The 17,951-nt window shown below is 54.2% G+C and overlaps 1 protein-coding gene across 2 annotated transcripts; it reads right to left on the reverse strand.

The window, feature by feature from the left end:
• Nucleotides 1-636: 636 nt before the first annotated feature.
• Nucleotides 637-17,672, reverse strand: LOC106737683 (uncharacterized). 2 transcript variants are annotated; one of them, XR_009460918.1, is made up of 13 exons: nt 17,529-17,672; nt 7,743-8,701; nt 6,514-7,154; nt 5,999-6,132; nt 5,542-5,670; nt 5,042-5,121; nt 4,786-4,888; nt 4,591-4,686; nt 4,287-4,394; nt 3,743-3,878; nt 2,882-3,034; nt 1,711-1,858; nt 637-1,044 (listed from the first exon to the last, which is right to left on the reverse strand). XR_009460918.1 is itself a non-coding variant. In XM_059724540.1 (12 exons), the coding sequence occupies exons 3-11, from the start codon at nt 7,151-7,153 to the stop codon at nt 3,261-3,263; spliced, it is 1,485 nt and encodes a 494-aa protein (XP_059580523.1). In that variant the 5' UTR covers nt 7,154; nt 7,743-8,701; nt 17,529-17,672; the 3' UTR covers nt 2,956-3,034; nt 3,225-3,260. The 2 variants fall into 2 exon arrangements, 1 of the variants encoding a protein (XP_059580523.1); XM_059724540.1 differs by lacking the exons at nt 637-1,044; nt 1,711-1,858 and adding an exon at nt 3,225-3,319 and having other exon boundaries at nt 2,956-3,034.
• Nucleotides 17,673-17,951: the final 279 nt, after the last annotated feature.

Raw genomic sequence — 17,951 nt, forward strand, 5'->3', positions numbered from 1 at the left:
GAAAGGGCCAACCAGGGACATAAACGGTTTGATAATGTTTCAAAATAACAGGATGTGGGAGTTGATTTTTAGCAATACCTGGGAATATGAATAATTTTGGAAAAAGTACCATGGGGAACAGAACAGCCCAGAATTAAAGCTGGTAACAATTGTGAGTTTGGGGAAGGGTAGAAAAAGGGTGTAATGATCACAATGTTTTCTGACTTAGGAAAGCTAAAAGAAGTGGAAGCATAGTTAGAAATATATCAGGTGGACTTTGTGGATGAAGTGCAGGACATTTTCGGCATATGGACAGGAGCATGGAGGGTGAGGGCGTTATTGAAAGCAGACCTAGTGAACACAGGAGTGGGTCCGGCATTTGCCCCTAGTGATCACACTATGCATACAGAGCAGATATATGATTTACTTTAGGCAACCCAAAATGTGCAGTAAGGGATGGGAAGCAAGCCACCTGGCTCTACCTTGACTTCCTGAGCTAAAACTACCAGGTTTGTCTTGAGGGCTGTGGAAGCTGTGTTTTTTATGGCAGTGGATCATGTTGGCGTCTTTCTTTCCTTGCATGTCATGAGCTTGTACTTGACACGGGAAAACGAGATCAACACCAAGCCTTATTAGAAAAGGAAACTTAAACTCAACTTTATTATGCTACATCTACTCTTAACTTCTATGCTTAACATGACACACGTTGCCTTTGCCTTCTTCTCTCCCTCCATGGGCCTGAAAGGCCTGTAAGGCAGGCTACTAACACAACAGGCACCGTCTCACTATGCCCAACGCCTCAGAGGAAGGCGAAAAACCCCCAGACGCAAGGTCTGTACATGAAGGGGGAAAAAATTCCTTCCTGGCCCCAGTTGGCAACCAGCAAAATCCCTGAGGCAGGGGTTGACAAAATGCCATCCACACAACAAGATTCGGGTCAGTCGGTGGTTTCTGTGGTGGCTTCGGCACTGTTGCAGATTTTCTCAGTAGCTGCCAGGCTCCCCGTGAGGTGTTGGAGGTCATGTTCGCTCAGGGAGATGTTCTCAGGGTCAAGGTGGTTTCCAGCTGTTGCCATGCAAGGAAGAAAAGGCAACAAAAAATTAGATCCATGCATTGCCACCCTGATGCAAAGCTCTGATGTGAGGAGGTGGGGACTGCGAGCTTTCCCGTGACACAAAGGCCAGAACATTTCAACGAGGGGAAAAAAATAGACCATCCTTAACTTCCTGCGTGGAAGCTGCTGAACATCTTTAGGCATCACTGCCCAGCCACATTCAATATGATGTAGATGCTCGGCTGGGAATACCCAAGGCCCAAAACGGCCGTGGTTGAGAGAGCTCAAAGCAGAGAAAGCAGGTCTCCACCTGTGTGAGCCACAGCAACCTTTAACAGCAGGCAGACGGTCCAGCCTGTCCCGGGGTAGCTTTGCCACTTGGGAGAGCTCCCGGGGCTCTTTCCCAAAAGGGGGCAACACCATGCAGGCCCATGCACACCACTGGGGCAGAGGGGGAGGTTTGTCTAGGGGCAGCAGGGCATGAGGCAAAGGCTCCTGCCAATGACAGGAGGAGAGAGGAATGTCTTGTGGAGGATGGACGCTAGGACAGGTCTCCTTGGGGCAGAGGGGAGAGTACCCCACACACGGCAGGGAGCAGGTCTGTGTTAGTGCTGCGAGCCTCCGCCTCTCTTCACACAAATCCCTGCTCCCCAGAGGCAGAAGGGACAGGACAGTACCTGCAGAAGCAAGTGTGGGCTGCTGGAGAGCGGAGGGGGTCGCGGAGGAGCCAGCCAGCAGGCTGTGCCCTTGCAGTTCTTCAGACAGCTCTTTGAAGCACTTGATAAGGAGCAGCTTGCTGACCACCCTGACGGGGATTTGCTTCTCCTGCAGGGGCAAAGAGGCAGTCAGAGCCTGTGCTGCTCCATGAAGGACAGGAGATGTGGGAGGGGTCGTGGTCCCTGGACCCAGCGCCATCTCCACCCAGCAGCATTCCCTCTCAGCTGCGCGGTGTGTGCGGCAGCGCAGGTATGCCTGGCAGCATGGCATGTGCACACACCGCACAGCTCAGAGGGGATGTTGCCACCCAGCCCCTCCAAGCCCCTACGTGACGTATTGCCCCCAACCTCCAAGACAGGCTCTTCTCTGACTCCCTAGTGAGCCCACAGCCCAGTTCCCAGCCCGCGGCAGCCTGAGCTCCTGTCCCACTCCCCTTACACCTCCTTGGCACCTCTTCAACATACGCCTGAAAGCAGAAGCAGCTCAGGCTCTACAATCTGCTCAAACCTGCCCTCACTTCCCCACCACCAGCGCTCCCTGCATGGAGCAGGGATTGGGCTGAAACCAAGGGTTTTGGTAGAAGCCCAGTGCAATGGGGGCAGGTTCCCAGAGGGGCTTTTTTCTGAGAGTTATGGCGAAGGCAAGGGGTGGTAGCCTGGGGCAATGGGGCAGATTGGTAGGGCCTACTGGCTGAATCCTCCATTCTCTCTAAAGAAAGCTCAGGTTTGGGGGCAGAAGGAGAAATGACCCCTGGCACGCTCGCCTGGGGCCTAGCCCTTGCATCTCTGCAGCCAAATCCATCTTCAGCCTGCTGACTATTCTTGGGCTGGCTCTGAGGAGGTGGAGGGGCAGACCCATGGGCACATTTGGGCCTAGGGGGAATGTTTCCCTCTGCTCAGTGGGCTACAAACTGCAGGGCTTCCTTCCTCCCCCAGCAGTGGGGACACAGCCCTCTTCCTTGTACCTCCCAAGTGCTGTTTGGCACCTGCTTCCTGTCTTTGCAGTGGTAGGACAGTGACAGTGCCCCCTCCCCGCCACACCCGATGATGGGATGAGAGCAACTTGAGGTGGCACATAGAGGCCCTAAGCTCACTCTCCTGCACCCCCTCACTCCCCAGTGTGGCTGCTGACCTTGTGCCCAATCAAGCAGCCAGCTTCCCCCAAAATGGCGTAGAGGTAGACCAGGCCCGCTTGGCTGACATGAATCTGGACACCATGAACTGCTACAAGCACTCTCTGCAGGAAAGATCTCTTCTGCTCCTCCAACAAGATCTTTCTCAAGCCCTGAAATGAGAGGATGCAAGGCTTGGCGCTTCCCTCAGACAGGCTGCACTTCTGGGGCCTGGGACCACGTTGCCCTGGACACTTGCATGGCTCTAAGCCACAACAAGAAGAGCCCTGTGAGCTGGAGCAAAGCAGGAGGCCTTTCTCCACACTCCTTCAGCTTTGCAAGGGCTGGGCACTGCAACCTCACCTCTCCAACTCTCGCCAGGTCCCTGTAGTTCTGGACCTAGCTCTGCTCCATCTGGCGCTTGCACTGCAGTTCCTCTGCCCCTCGCATGTCTTGGCCTATGCCAAGTGGAGACACGTGGCTCTGGTACGCAGTGTCTGCCCAGCACAGCTCTGGCTGTGCTTATGGCACCATGGAGAGCATGGCCCCAGTTGGGAGGGCATCGTTCTGCAGGAGCCAATTGGGTCCTGCCATCCTGGGACAAGTTTGGGCTGCGGAGGGCTTTGGGATGGGCTCCCTGGTCCCAGAAATCTTCCTTCCTCCCCACATGGGACACCCAGGACTGGTGCATTAGCATAGGCGGCAGGGCCACAGCTGGGCACTGGGCTGGGCGGGCTGGGGTCATGAGCACTGATACCCTGAGGTGTTCCCAGGTGGGGGATGGAGAGAGGGGGACACAGCGTCTCACCCAGCACCTGGGATCAGGCTTCTGGGGGCCACTGTTTGCATTCAGGTCCTGCACTCTGGCCGGATGTCCTTACCCCTCTGATGAAGGAGGATTTGTGCCAGCCAATGCACGCTCCCCCTGGCGTAGCAGCTGATGCTCTCCACTGGGTCATTGATGAAGAGACCCAGGCAGGCTGCCATGTCCCCCACCTCAGGCAAATCTGGGGAGCCCTAAGCAGGGGGAGAGGAGCAGAGAGTCCATGAGTGTCCTACCTTCCCTCACACCACATTCCCAAGGCCTGGCTGTCTCTCTCCACCTCCTCCCCATTACCCAGCAGGAGGGTGGGGAGGCAGAGATCCTAGTGCCAGAGCCAGAGCTTGACATCCCTTTCTTCCTGTGGCAACTTTGAGCCCAGGGTCTTGCTCAGGGTCCCAGGACGATTCCCTGTGGCTGCTGCTGCAGGGTAGGAAAGGCCGCAGGACCAGGGCTGACCCTGCCTCAAGCAAGCCTCAGAAAAGAGACCCCTAAAGTGCCAGGGGGCCTGGTCTGAAGCTTAGTTCCCAGCTCTGACCTCTCGCTTCCAAGAGGGCCCTGACAATGGCAGGGGACCAGGACGCTGGGGGCAGGACCTCGCTGACCTCAAACTGTGGGAGGAGCTGGACAGCAAAGGCAATCACCCCGGTGATGATCTTCATACCCAGCTCTCGGTACTGGGAATCCGGCGTCTCAATCCAAAAGCTGAAGTGCTGTGGGATGAAGATGTTCAGATTAATGGGATGTGCCCCTGCTGTACCAAGCAGACTTGCCCACACCCTCCTCCTCAGGGCCCAGGCTTTGAGCTTGGGCTTGACCGTCTGCCCTACCCTTTGAGAGAGGCTTGCTGAAGTCCACAGGGCTGAAGCCTGTCCCCCCCTGAGCCCAGCCCCTCTGCATCATGCTCACCTCCCAAATGGAGTATAATTTGCCCAGGCTTGGGGCGCTGAACAAGAAGCGGCACAGCAGGCCCTGCAAGTACTCGACGTACAGCCGCTGCATGACCTGGAAGGGGAGGGAGAGCCCAGGATCAGTGCCACAGAGCCTGGGGCCACACCTGCCAGGGAGTGCCTTGTGGGCCATGGCAGTGGCAGGAGCACCTACCTGGTTGCGATGGCTCTCATGCCCTATGGCCAGGAAGCTCTTCTCAATTGCAGCCCGCAGGAGGTGCGACTCCAGGGCTGGCTCCAGGCTCAACTTCAGGTCACTGTCAGGAGAGAGGAGCAGGTGTCAGACTGAGCTCTGCAGGGTGGGGACAACTCTGGGGTGGACAATAAACATCCAGCATATCTCTGCCTGAGGGGCAGGATTGCCCCTGGCCCATGGCATAGCTAGGAGCCTCAGGCAGAGGTCCCGGTACCTGAGGCTACGGATGGCGTCAGTGCTGTACGCGAGGATGTTTCTTCGGTCGGCCTCCACAGGGATGTTTTCCATCAGCTCCTGGGACACCCAGAGTGGGCAAGCTTAGGGCCCCACAGCCCACAGACACGTCCCACAAGGGAGACCACCCAGTGCTCCAGATGCAGGCAGCAGGATCCCAGCCAACCCGGGAGGTGCCTCACCCGTCCTCTCCCCACCCACGCAACCCAGCTGGCCCTCTCCATCCCACGGCCTCACAAACATGCCTGTGAAACCACTCACCTGTTCCCTGTTCTCACCCTTGCCTGCCCTCCAAAAGCGTGACTGCTGCCGGCCTCTACCAAAATCTCCCTTGTCTGCTGCCCCAGCCTGACGTCCAGGCCCAGGTACACTTGGCCCTCGCTCAGATTCATCTCCACCTCTCCCTTCCTTCCTGGCTCACGACACCATTTCTCCTCCCCTTCCCTCTCTCCACACCATCCCGTGCTGCGTACTACTCACCACGATCTTCTCTACCATGGACACTTTCAGGCCTTCCACCGCCATGGCCACCTCTGTGCTCTGCTCCGCGACTGCGCTCAGGGTGAGGATTGCTAGCAGGAAGTGCTGCCCATCCTTCCCGTCCAGCAACTAACGGGAGCGATACCGAAGGAAAGGCAGGCTCTCAGCCAGGGGCATCCTGTTCCTTCCCAACCCCCTGCGGGACTCGGACCTCCCAGGAACCATACTGTACTGACATGCACCTGGTCCTGGGCCAGTGGGGTGGGGCGCAGGGGCAGTGTGTGTGGAGGGCGGGGACCCAGTTGGGGCTGCACAAGCACACGCACCTCCAGCAGAGGTCATGGCCTGAGTGTCTCCCCTTGCGGGCTTCAGTTTCCCAGGGATGGGATCTCCCCGTGGGCTGGATGCAGGAATGCAGGACTGAGTGGGGCCTGGCCCCATTGGGAAAGTTTCATACCTTCCCTGGTTCCTGGAGGTGTTTTGTCACAAGGAGGAGGACAGCTTCCTCATGTGGACTCCCATCTTCATCTTCCTCCTCCTCCTCCTCGTCCTCATCATCGTCCTCCTCCTCAGTGGCCGGTCTGGGAATCACTGCAACGGGGAGGAAAGGGGAGAGGGTGACTCCAGGACCCCTGAGAAGAAGGGAAGTGGGGCTGCCCTCATCAGCATAAAAGCCCTGTCAGCAGGAGTCTCTCCAGCACCCTCCTCCACCCCTGCAGCCTCCCGCCCCCATAGCTGAGAGGAGGCTGGACTCTCGCTGCTCCCCCAGGAGGTGCCTGTCCCCATCTCAAGTGACCCTGGCTCCCCCTTCACCCCATCCACACTGAGACCACTTGACACATGGACAAGGAGGGTCGTGTGGCTCAGCCCCCTGGCCTTCACCAGGATTCCCCTGTGCAACTTTTGGAGGGTCCGATTGGCCTCACAGAGCGAATGGCCCTGAGACCTCCAGGCCCCCAGTGGACCCCTCACCTGTGCGGCTGGTGCCAGGGGCCGGGGTGGTCCCGGACTGCAGGGAGCTGTGAGCATCCTCCGAGGAGGAGCTGCTGCTGGAGCTGGTGTTTTGGGACTCCAGGGAGCTATTGGAGTCCCCCGAGGACGAGCTGCGGCTCGGGCTGGTGGTCCCGGACTCCAGGTTGCTGTGCGAGTCGTCCCAGGAGGAGCCGCAGCTCAGGCTGGGGCTGGTGCACGACTCGCTCAGCTCGCGGCCCAGGGAGTATGGGCCCTCATCCCGGGCTGCGCAGGGGGCTGCCTCCTGCTGTGGGCCTGCAGGGTCGGGCTCAAGGTTCCCCGATGACATGGGAGGGGAGCTGCGCAGCTCTTCTGCCTGGTGATGTTCTGCTGCCGGCTCCTGCTTGCCCAGGCGTACCCAGGGCCACCTCCATTTGGTCCTGGAAGTGGTGGATTTCCTTTTCTGCTTTCTCCTGGTGCCAGGAGCTGCCCGTTTTCTTTGGCAGCAGATGGAGCACAGCCACCTCCTTGCCTTGATGGGCCCCTCATCATCATGGCAGGTGGGGCCCAAATCCTCCTGCCCAGGCTCCCTGCTGCTCTCTGCTCCCACGCTGACCACCTTGTCTGACCTCCGCCTCAGCATCCACCGCAGCCTGTCCATCCTGGCACCCAAGAGGAGCAGTCATGAACTGGGGCTCAGGGCACCCCCTCCAGACCCGTCTGCCCCCTCCCCTGCTCACCCAGGTGACAGGCACATGGACCCTGAGTTCACCCATGCCCCCAACATCCCTGGTGCCCAGGTTGGCAGGAGGGGAGAGCCCTGGGCTCAGGCTCAAAGACCTGCAGCTGGTTTGGACACCCAGCTCCCTGCTCCTGCCTCTCACCGCTTGGCCTTCTTGAGGGGCCAGGGGCTGAAGCCCCTGGGAGCCCAGGCAGCCCCTGCAATGGATCCTGGGGCTGGGATTTGGGAGTGCCAAGCCAAGGAGGACAGGGGCCCCTTTCCTGGCACCTGCTAGAGCTTAGCACCACCATAACTTTGGCCTCCCTGCAAACTCAGCCTGGGCAACACTGGCTGACCTGGGAGGGCTGGGGAGCTTCAGCACCTGGGCATGTTTACATCCCCCTGGATGTGGTGTCAAAGAGCGCCAGGGCGGGGGTCACCATGTTGCAGGGACCTGGATTTCCTGACCCTTTCTGCAGGTCCTTGCACAGGCATGGGAAGCCCCTGCGGCACACTGCAGGCCCTTCACCTGCCGTGCGGGATGGAGCGCTGCTGGGCAGATGTTTGCTGGCTCTCCGGATGCCTCGCACTCCTCCCTTCGGCTCCCGCACTGAGGCCTCCCTCCTCGCCTCCGATGAATGTCACACCACGCTGCCTGGACCCACAGTCACCACCATCAGATGGGGCTGACACCTACCCCTGAAAAGGACTACGCCACCGTGTTGGAAGCCATCCTCTTGCCCCTTCCCCTGGAACAATACGGCACCTCTCCTCCCTCCTGCCCCTTTCCCTCTCTGCTTGCCCCTGCCAGCAGTCTTCTTCCTCCCAGACCTTCGCTTGCAGGCCCTTTCCTGACATGCAAGAGAAACTCCTGCCACCCTCCTCACTCCACTTCTTCCACCTCACAACTGTTTTTGTCTTCTCCCTGGAGCTCATCTTCATGACTGGTATCACCCATGAGAGACCAATTTCCCTGCTCAGCACCGTCAATAAAGGTGGCTCTAAATGGATTGCGCCAGTGTTTTAGTCCGCACGGGCTGTGCACCATGCTTTAGAAATCCTGGCAGGCAAGTGACCCCTGGCTGTGGAGGTGTTTCAAAGTCTTGTGACACCTGAGCTGGAAAAGGTGGCTGAATCAAAGACAAAACCATACAAGGTTAGAGCGCAAACATTTCTTTCTGGGCAGGGGGTGGCCTCCAGACCATGCCCAGCTCCTGCTCCCTCACACACAGCTGGGATGGGACGTTTGCCAGCCCCTGTCTCCAAAGCAAGGGTCCTGTCGGCTCCGTCTTCATTCTTCACTTTTTGCCGAATACAGACCACAAGCCCGAAAGCAGAGAGACCCTCACTTCCCTCCCAGCTCTGCCCCTGCCGGATCCTCTGGCAGCGTTGCCTAAGGACCCGATCCTTACCTGCTCCCTCCTCGGTGAGAGATCACAGAGCGAAATCCTCCCTTTGATGGTTCTCCTGTTGCTCTCCAGCTGGCGTCTGACAAGTGGGAGCAGAAATGAGACAGGACTTCAATATCACATAAACATGTATGAACTACTCCTGCCCCTGGACAGTGATTTCACCCAGATGAATGCTCAGCCAGAGAATTGACCCAGGATTGTGCTTTAATTCTCAGTGTCTTTAAAATGGAGGAGAAACCGCGTCTCCAGCTGCCTATGATGGGTGGGTGCGATGTCTCCATGTCCTCACTTGGGAAAGGGGGCAGTGCTCTGTGCACCCGCCTTACCTGTGTCTCTGCAGACACCAGGCACCCGGCAGCACCACTCCAGCCTCCGCCTGCAACTGCCTGGAACCCGCAGCGCCGCGATGATACGAGCGCTGCCGCGGTGACGCACGGTGACGAGTTCCACCGCCCCCCCACACCCAGCGCTGCAGCCCCTCTGGCCACCAGCCCAGCCTCCATTTCCGCCTTGCCCACTCTCCACGCTGCCTGGGGATGGACATCCCTCTCACCAGACCTGGCACTGCCCGAAATTCAGGGCAGGTGGAGGAAATGCCCAGTTCTCTCGCCTACTTTCCCAGAATCACCTTGTTTTTCACCTGTGCCAAAATGAGCAATGGGTATGGTGCCATTCCTATGTCATGGAGCCATGTGCACAGCAACATACCCCTGCTGACCAGCTACACCACTGCCTTGCTCCCTTGGCTTGCTCTGCATTCCCTTCTCCAAACAGATGTGGGGGACCAGACACAGGGCCATGTACCAACCCTGCAACCAAAGCCAAGCTCAAGCTACTCCAGCAACCCCAGGAAGCCCAGCCTGAGAAGCCTAATGTCAGCACCTGTCCTTTAAAGCCCACAGGCGGCACGGTAGAGACCAGTCAATACATCTCTGGTTTCCAGAAGACCCCTGGAGTAAAACGGCACCTGCCCCTTTAAATGCCAACCCAATGCTGGAAGGTCTCCCAGCCTTAACCCAGCTGGGGGGGTCCTGGGGTTCAAGCCGCTTTCCGTGTACATGGACTGCCCTCCCTCACCGTGCCCAAAACACATCTGTGTGAGTCCGACCAACTCCAAGCAGGAAGGCACCTCTAACCTTTTTCCTAACCCTAACCTTAACCCCAACCTGGACCCTAATCACATCTCAGCCTGCTTCAGCAGGAGACCCTACGCAGCTTGGCTACAGTAACTGGCTTGGAAGGTCCAAAACCTCATTGCTAGGCCCAGCTGCAAATTTCCTTACTTTTCAAAGATAAAACCCAGCGGGTCTGCATTGGCCAACTCCCTCAGCACTCTCAGGTGCATCATATCTGGCCTCAGGGACTCGTACATGTCCAGCTTTTCTAAATAGTCCCTAACCTGTTCTTTCACCGCTGATGGCTGCTCACCTACTCCACAAACTGTGCTGCCTGGTGCAGTAGTGTGGGAGCTGACCTTGCTTGTGAAGACCAGGGAAAAAAAGGCATTGAATACTTCAGCCTTTTCTGCATCATCTGTCACTAGGTTTCCTCCCCCATTCAGTAATGGGCTCACACTTTCCCTGATCTTCCTCTTGTTGCTGACATACCTGTAGACACCATTCTTATTATGCTTCATGTCCCTTGCTAGTTGCAACTCACTTGCACTTTGGCCTTCCTGATTTCATCCCTGCATGCCTGAGCAATGCTCTTGTACTCCACCCTACATGTTTCTCCAAGTTCCTGCTTCTTGTAAGCTTCCTTTTTGTGTTCTAGCTCACTGAAGAATTCCCTGCCAAGCCAAGCTCATGCAAATTACATTTCCTTTCATACTGGTACTTCCCTGCCATCTGCCCCTTTTCTCCACACTTAAACTGGATGGTGTGAGAGCAGTGAGCAGTGAGAGCAGAGAACAATAGAGCCAGTAGGTCAAGGGAAGTAATTATTCCCCTCTATTCAGCACTGGTGAGGCCACATCTGCAATACTGTGTCATTTTGGGGCCCCCACTACAGAAAGGATTTGGACAAATTGGAGAGGGGGCAACAATAATGGTGAGGGGGTTGGGGGACATGACTTATGAGAAAAGACTCAGGGAACTGGGCTTATTTACTCTAGAGAAGAGGAGACGGAGAGGAGACAACAGTAGTCTTCAACTATGAAGTGGGGTGGTGGTGCTCAAAAGGCTCAGAGCTGGGAGCCAGGCTACTGTCTTGGCCCTGATCTCGCCTGAAGGAGATGTGAAAAGGAGTGACACTGGGGTGACGAGGGAAGATCCCTCCAGCAATAAGAGCTGTCTCCTGAGAACAACACGGTGACCAGGGACTGGCCCGTGCCACAGACTCCACTCAGCAGTGCAGAGTGCAGGGCTCCGTCTGCTCCCCGGCTGCTTGGGTGGCCTGGGAACTCCGGGCTGGGCTTTGGACTGTGGCTTGCGTGCTGGAAAGCCCAGTGTATAAGACTTCCTCAGGTCAGGCTCCTTATATACTCTTGCTGGGAGCTGCGGGAGCTATTTTTAGGGTTAGGGTGCTAAGGGAGTTGGCCAATGCAGAGCTGCTGGCCATTATCTTTGAAAAGTCATGGTGATTGGGAGAGGTACTGGATGATTGGAAAAAGGGCAAATATAGTGCTCATCTTTAAGAAAGGGAAAAAGGAGGATCCAGGGATCTACAGAGACCGGTCAGCTTCACCTCATTCCCTGGAAAAGTCATGAATCAGGTTTTCAAGGAATCTATTTTTAAGTACTTGGAGAAGGAGGTGATTAGAAACAGTTAGCATGGATTCACCAAAGGCAAGTCATGCCTGACCAACCTGATTGCTTTCTATGATGAGATGACTGGATCTGTGGATGCAGGGAGAGCAGTGGACAATGATACAGGTTGACTTTAGCAAGGATTTTGTTTTGGTTTCCCACAAAATTCTCACAAGCGAGCTAAGGAATTAAAGTTGGATGAGTGGGCTGTAAGGTGAATAGAAAACTGGCTAGATCATCAGGCTCAGAGGGCAGTAATCAATGACTTAATATCCGGTTGGCAGCCAATATCAAGAGGAGTGTCCCAGGGGTTGGTCCTGGGGCTGGTATTGTTCAATTTCTTCAACAATGATCTGGAATATGGGATGGAGTGCACCCTCAGCAAGTCTGCAGATGACACCAAGATGAGGGTAGTAGAGATATGCCGGAGGGTAGGGATACGATTCAAAGAGACCTAGACAAATTGGACGATTGAACCAAAAGAAATCTCATGAGGTTCTCAATATAAAGAAATCTCAATAAGGACAAGTGCAAAGTCCTGCACTTAGGATCAAAGAATCCCGTGCATTGGTACAGGATGGAGACCGACTGGCTGGGCAGCAGCTCTGCAGGAAAGGACCTGGGAGTTACAGTGGACAATAAGCTAAATATGAGCCAACAGTATACCCGTGTTGCAAAAAAGGCTAATGGCATGCTGGACTGCATTATTAGGAGCGTTGCCAGCAGATCAAGGGAAGTAATTATTCCTCTCCATTCGGCACTGGTGAAGCCACATCTGGAGTATTGTGTCCAGTTTTGCCAAATTTTATAGGCTGTCTCAGTGTCCCACCATTGGAGAACATTTTTAAAGAAGCCCAACTTGGTGGAAACCTGGGAGCTGCCTGGGGGTGGGGGGGGGCACACCATGCTCTCCCACCCAGCCCTGCTCCTGGGAGCTGCAGACAGGAGTGTGTGTGCATGCATGTGTCCCCTAGCTCCACCCCCTCTCCCCCCTACCCCAAATTTCCCTAAAACAATTATGGTCAGCCTATGTATAAGGGATGTTTTTCTACATTTCAGTGATGGTTTTAGCAGTGGCATCACTGAGCGTGAGATTTGTTTTTAGTCAGAAGTGATAGGACCAGGTGGAGCCCTTCCTGGCCCAAATGAACACAGATGCCTTGTGCTCACAAGGCAGTGATCTGACAGGTAATCTGAACCATAGCAGTTTTGAGAGGAATTGGAGGTGGGGCCCATGTAGTGGTTGAGTACTCACAGGACTAGGGTGGCAGGGGTGGTGGTTTTGATAAAAAAAATCCTAAGTGAAAATGGTGACAGTGAAGGAAGTGATTAGTGACAGACTGTTGCACATGATGATGGAAGAATGGTATTATCCAGTAAATGTTTCAATTTTTTTGTTCTAATGGACCAACATGGCTGCAAACATTTTATAAATAGACCAATTCACTTTAAAGCTTTATTTTTCCGGCCTTTATCATTGCAAAATCATGAATTATCTCCCCAAAGTCAATTCCTCAGCTGTGTCATCATGAAATCTTTTCTGCTTCTTGCCTCTCTTCTTTGGTAATTGTGGCAAAATTCCCGTGCCTTCCGCTACAAGACATGCTTCCTGTGGAATTTTGGGCCACTGATCTCTAAGTCATCTGAGATAGGCCATGCACCCCCTGGAAGCACCAGCCATGAAACTGGAAGTGCCACCAGGAGTGCACTTCCGGTTTCACCACTGGCTCAATGATGGGCCACGGGGGACCCCCCCACCAGCAATCTGGTGGCCCCCCAGACTTGGGAGGTACCCGTCACCCATGCCTCTAAGTTGTTTTACCTCTTCAATAATATCAGCAATGAGAGCTGCCTCTGATTCAAGAGAGATTCCCCAGGCTTCTAAAATCTTGTTTCTGTCATCAATACTTGAAAGAACCTTGTACCAGAAGCTAGCCAACAAAAGGCATGAAAATGAGGTGAAGTACCTTTTCAGCGCTTCCAGTTGTGATTGAGCTTCATGTGTCAAATTTAATTCAAGAGCACATTCCAGTGCTTCCAGAATACCTGGAAGATGCTCTGTGAGTGGATGGATAGCATCAGCACGTGCACTACAGCGTGTGTCTGACAGAGTAGAGTGAGCAGTGTATCTTATCTGCTATAATCTTCCATTTCACCTCACCTGTGGAAAACTGGCTAGCACTGAAAAACACAAAAAGTTGCTGCACACAACCAAAAATGTTACTTTTTCAGTACATGCTGCTGCAGCATTAACTCCTACAAGATTTAGTGAATGGGAAGCACAAGGAGAATACACAGCAAGTTCATTTTGGACATAATGCAGGTCTGAACACCTTTTATTTTCTCTGACATATTAGAGCCATTATCAAAACCTTGACCTCTACAGTCAAGAGGAATATTATGATGCTTCAAGCTGGCAATTAGCATTTCAGTTATCTGTTCTCCATTTTTTAAATTAAAGTTGATAAACTCAAAAAAACCTTTCTTTAATGTTAAATGTACCAATATCTTTGTTGTGAACTACAGATTGGAATATCAACACGTGTTGTTCTTGGTGAGAGACACCAGGAGTAGCATCACATATGATAGAATAATAAATGGTCATGGATGATGCTGACATAATGAACTATTAATTCACGAGTTCCAAGAAAGTTGCCATTGTGTGGGTCACCTATCTGGTTATTATCTCCTTGGAATGCTATACCTCTTGAAGCAAGACACAAGGTAACATCCAACAAGCTTTCCAATATTTCTTTCCATCTTGTTGCTTCTGTTAAAATTTGTTTTTGAACCTCACTGTCCACCACTCCATGTCCACCTGACAGTGACTGCTGTAATTCCTTCCACTGGAAGTAGCAAGTTTTATGTTCTATGCTCTTTTCATGTTCAGAAAGTTTATTATATAGCTTTTGCCATTTTTTTCACATTTGGTGAATACCCTTCACTTTTTGCCAGCATATTGTGTTTTTGTCTCCCTTCAGAAAGTAGCCAGCATGGTAAACAATAGAGAGCTTGATTGGTAGGGCTCCAAACAAGCCAGTCTCTTGGGTTGCTGTTCTTCATTGGAAGTCTTACATTTGAGAAGAAATTCAGGAAACTTATGCCATCAACATCTTCTGGATTTGATTTTGCTAGTTTCCACATTTCTTCAAATGTCAGGACACCAAATAGAACAATTTTTTAATGGACAGAATTTGTTATCAGTTTGGGCTACAAGCCTGGGTCTTTGAAGAAGCATGGATCAGATAGTGTCGTACTACTCTCTCCTGTTTTTGGCAGCATTCTTCTAAACATAGTGGTGCTAATGGTGATAATACCTATCTTTTGAAAGCATTAGATTGGAGTCACATGATGCATCTGGCAGCTTTTCTTCATCATCAGTTGCCACAGACACAGTCTCTATATTAAAATCATTTCCATCCTGTTTTTGTTCATCTATTTCCCTAGTTAGTGTATTGCCTGAGCCAGACTGCAGAAAGGCCTTGTCTGTTTTGAAAAACTGGAGGAAGGCCGTGCCTGTTTTGACAAACTGGAGGATTGATTGGTTCTTTAGCTTCTTTTAGTTCCCTTTGTTTTACCTCCTTATGTTTCTGGCTGCCTGCTTTGTATTTATAGCCAGACGTGGGGTGTGTGAGAGAGAGAGAGAAAGACATGTCCTTTCCTTCCAAGCACTAACCCTATCCCTGTTTCAGTTCTTCTCTGTGCAAATGTTTAGACCACCAGGCCTAACTCATTACTCACTTTTGGGCCTGTAAATCCTACCAGCAACACTGCAGCTTCCACTGTCCCTGGGATCCATGTCCCAGTTATATGGTGCTTTGTCCTTCCCCTTTCCGTCTATATGCACAAGGGACTCTGGGACTTGTAGTTCTTGAGAGAGTATGTCACATAGGGAAACATAAACCTGTCTGTCTCTCAAACTACATGTCCTAGAATTAACTGCACAAGCACACTCTCTGTTGCACAGAAGGGCCCTGGGCTGGGCAGCAACTCACCACTCACAATGTCGCTTGTTCGGCTTCTGACTGGCTCCAGCAAATCTCACAGTAGAGACGCCATATGGGTAGTACATAACTTTCCCTACATATCCTCAAGCATGACCTACAATTTAGCCTTTGTTTTCCTCCTCATGGTAATAGGGTTGCAGCCTGGGCCAGGTGCCCCTGGATCTCCAGGCCCTGGTAAAGTGTACCCTTTCCCTCACCATGCTTGGGCCCTGGTCATGACTAAATTTACTGCACAGTAAGTTAATGTGCAGTAAGCAATTTTTGGCATTACATGTGTGGAGACTTGGCACTAAACTTAGTGCCTAGTCCCTCCAGCCCGGCTGTGTACCCCTGTGGCCACTGGGGGGAGTTCCAGGATCCAGCTGTAGCTGCCAGCACTTGGCAGCCATCTTTAGAAGCCAAAACCTGCTGCCAGCACTTGGCTGCCATCTTGGAAACAGCCCTGCCCTCTGATCCCTGGTCAGCCCCTTCCCTGCCCAGGAGCAGTGCGTCCAGCACAGGGGCAGCACACAGCAGCACCCTCCTTGCCCACCCTGCCTCCCTGCACCATGGCTGCCCCTGCCCCTGCCAACGATGCCCAGTGCTGCACCACTCCAGCCCTGCCTCTGGCTGTGATGACACGTGCCCACGCTTCTGCTGGCCATGGTGCTGGCCCTGCTAGCCAGTGGCTCAGGGGATCAAGGTGGAATACAGACTCTGCCACCAGGTTCTGTCGGCCTCACCCTCGCCTAGGATGTCCGCCACTTGGTGTCTGGGCAGGATGCAAGGGCAGTGTGATGGATCGTGCGGTGGACAAGTGTATAGAGCTGGCGCTGATGGGCTGTCGAAAAGCGGACCTGGCACGTTTCCCCCAGCCAGCTCAAGTGGTGGAGCAGGGAGTGCCACGGGGCCCACTGGTGGGATGCAGACCCCATCAGCAACTCCACAGGACCAGGGGACTCAGTAGGGGGACACCGCCCTCTCACAGGTGGCACTCCAAGTAGGCAAGGGCATCAATGGGCAGGGCAGCTTTCACCTCCTGGACTTGGTGCAAACAAGTTGCATGCCCTGTGGCCAGATCCATGTGCTGGTCCAGCACAGGAGGGCCCAGCCACCCCTGCTCATCATAGTCCAGGAGGTCTCCGACCCGGGTGAATCCCACTCAAGCCATCCTCTGGTATGCCTCAGGCAATGCCACCACTGACACCGCTACCTGAGGGTTAAACAGCAGTGGCTCGGCAAGCAGGTCGCCACCCTTGGCCATACTCAACGGGGACCTGGAGGGGGAGAGCAGCCCCCAGGCCTTGAGGAGGTCTTGGTAAAAGACCGGCAGCTCCCCTGCACCCCACGCAAGCTCCAGCCCATACAGATAGAAGAGCTGCTGGTCATATCAGAGCCCTCAGAGTCAGTGGAGGGAGGCCTGCCCCAACTGGCTCCACACCATATGGCTACTGGCAGGGTCTGAAGATGGAAAATCAGGACCTGGCTGTGGAGGCAAACCAGGCCCTGCTCCCCCTCTCACAAGGGGAGGGTGAACCCGTGCAGAGACCCAGTGCCGTCCCAACCAGAAAAACTTCAGTGCCCATCTCTGAAGCCTGGCCAGGACCTCCGGGGGCATGGGCAGGGTGTTGAAGCAGTGCCAGAACATGGACAGCCACACCAACCAGGAGTGCCCTCACTCCTGCATACTGCCTGACAGGGCCTCATAAATGTGGGTGTTTGAGCACTTGCCACACTCAAACTGCCTCTGCACCTCAGTACCATCCCAGAGCACCACGAGGTCACCAATCTCCTCCCAGGTCCAGTTGGGGGCCTGGCCACTCAGCATGGGCATGCATGGGCATACATGGGCGGGGCTGGGGCTGGACAGGGAGGATGGTGGGACATGATGTCCCACACTGGCTCTCTGGCCTCCTGCACAGCTATCCCTGTGATACTGGCCCTGGACAGCTGCTAGCAGTACCCAGTGCAGGGGCACAGCCAGGGACTGGGAGCAGTGTGGTAGAGGGACTTCAACACAGGACCTGCAAGGACAGAAGACACTGCAGGGGGTGAGCAGCAACAGGAGTAGGTGCTGGCCCTGCTGCCAGAAACAGACAGCCAGCAACCCTGGGGGGATCTCAGGGCTGGGCGAGGGGTGCAGCAAGCTGCACCCCTTTGCAACACTCACCTGTGACCAAGCAGCAGCTCTGGAGAGGGACAGGTCAGGCAGAGGCAGCCTGTGTTCTGCCTAGGGGGGCAAACAAGGCCTGCAGTGGTCCTTGGGGATTGCACAGGACCCACCAGGCTTCTGTGCAGTGCCCCAGTGCACAAAATGGCTGCAGGCCATTATAACCTACAGCTGGGGGGTGCCAGAGAGCAGCCCAGCCCTAGGACAGGAGAACCTTGGGGCTGGGGTCAGGCTGGCCCCCTAGTGGTAGGGAAGACCCAGCTCTAAAATTAGTGCTGGGCCACATCTACACATGCGTTACTGCGCATTAACTAATTGCAACTAAATTTGATACTTGCATTTGCATTGGCTTGCATTGGCTTGCATTGGCTAGTCACAAATTTTGTTGTGACTAGCCATTTTTACTGTGCAATAAGGGTGCGC

The sequence above is a fragment of the Alligator mississippiensis genome, chromosome 3 (genome assembly GCF_030867095.1).
Source record: "Alligator mississippiensis isolate rAllMis1 chromosome 3, rAllMis1, whole genome shotgun sequence".
Taxonomy (NCBI): Eukaryota; Metazoa; Chordata; order Crocodylia; family Alligatoridae; genus Alligator; species Alligator mississippiensis.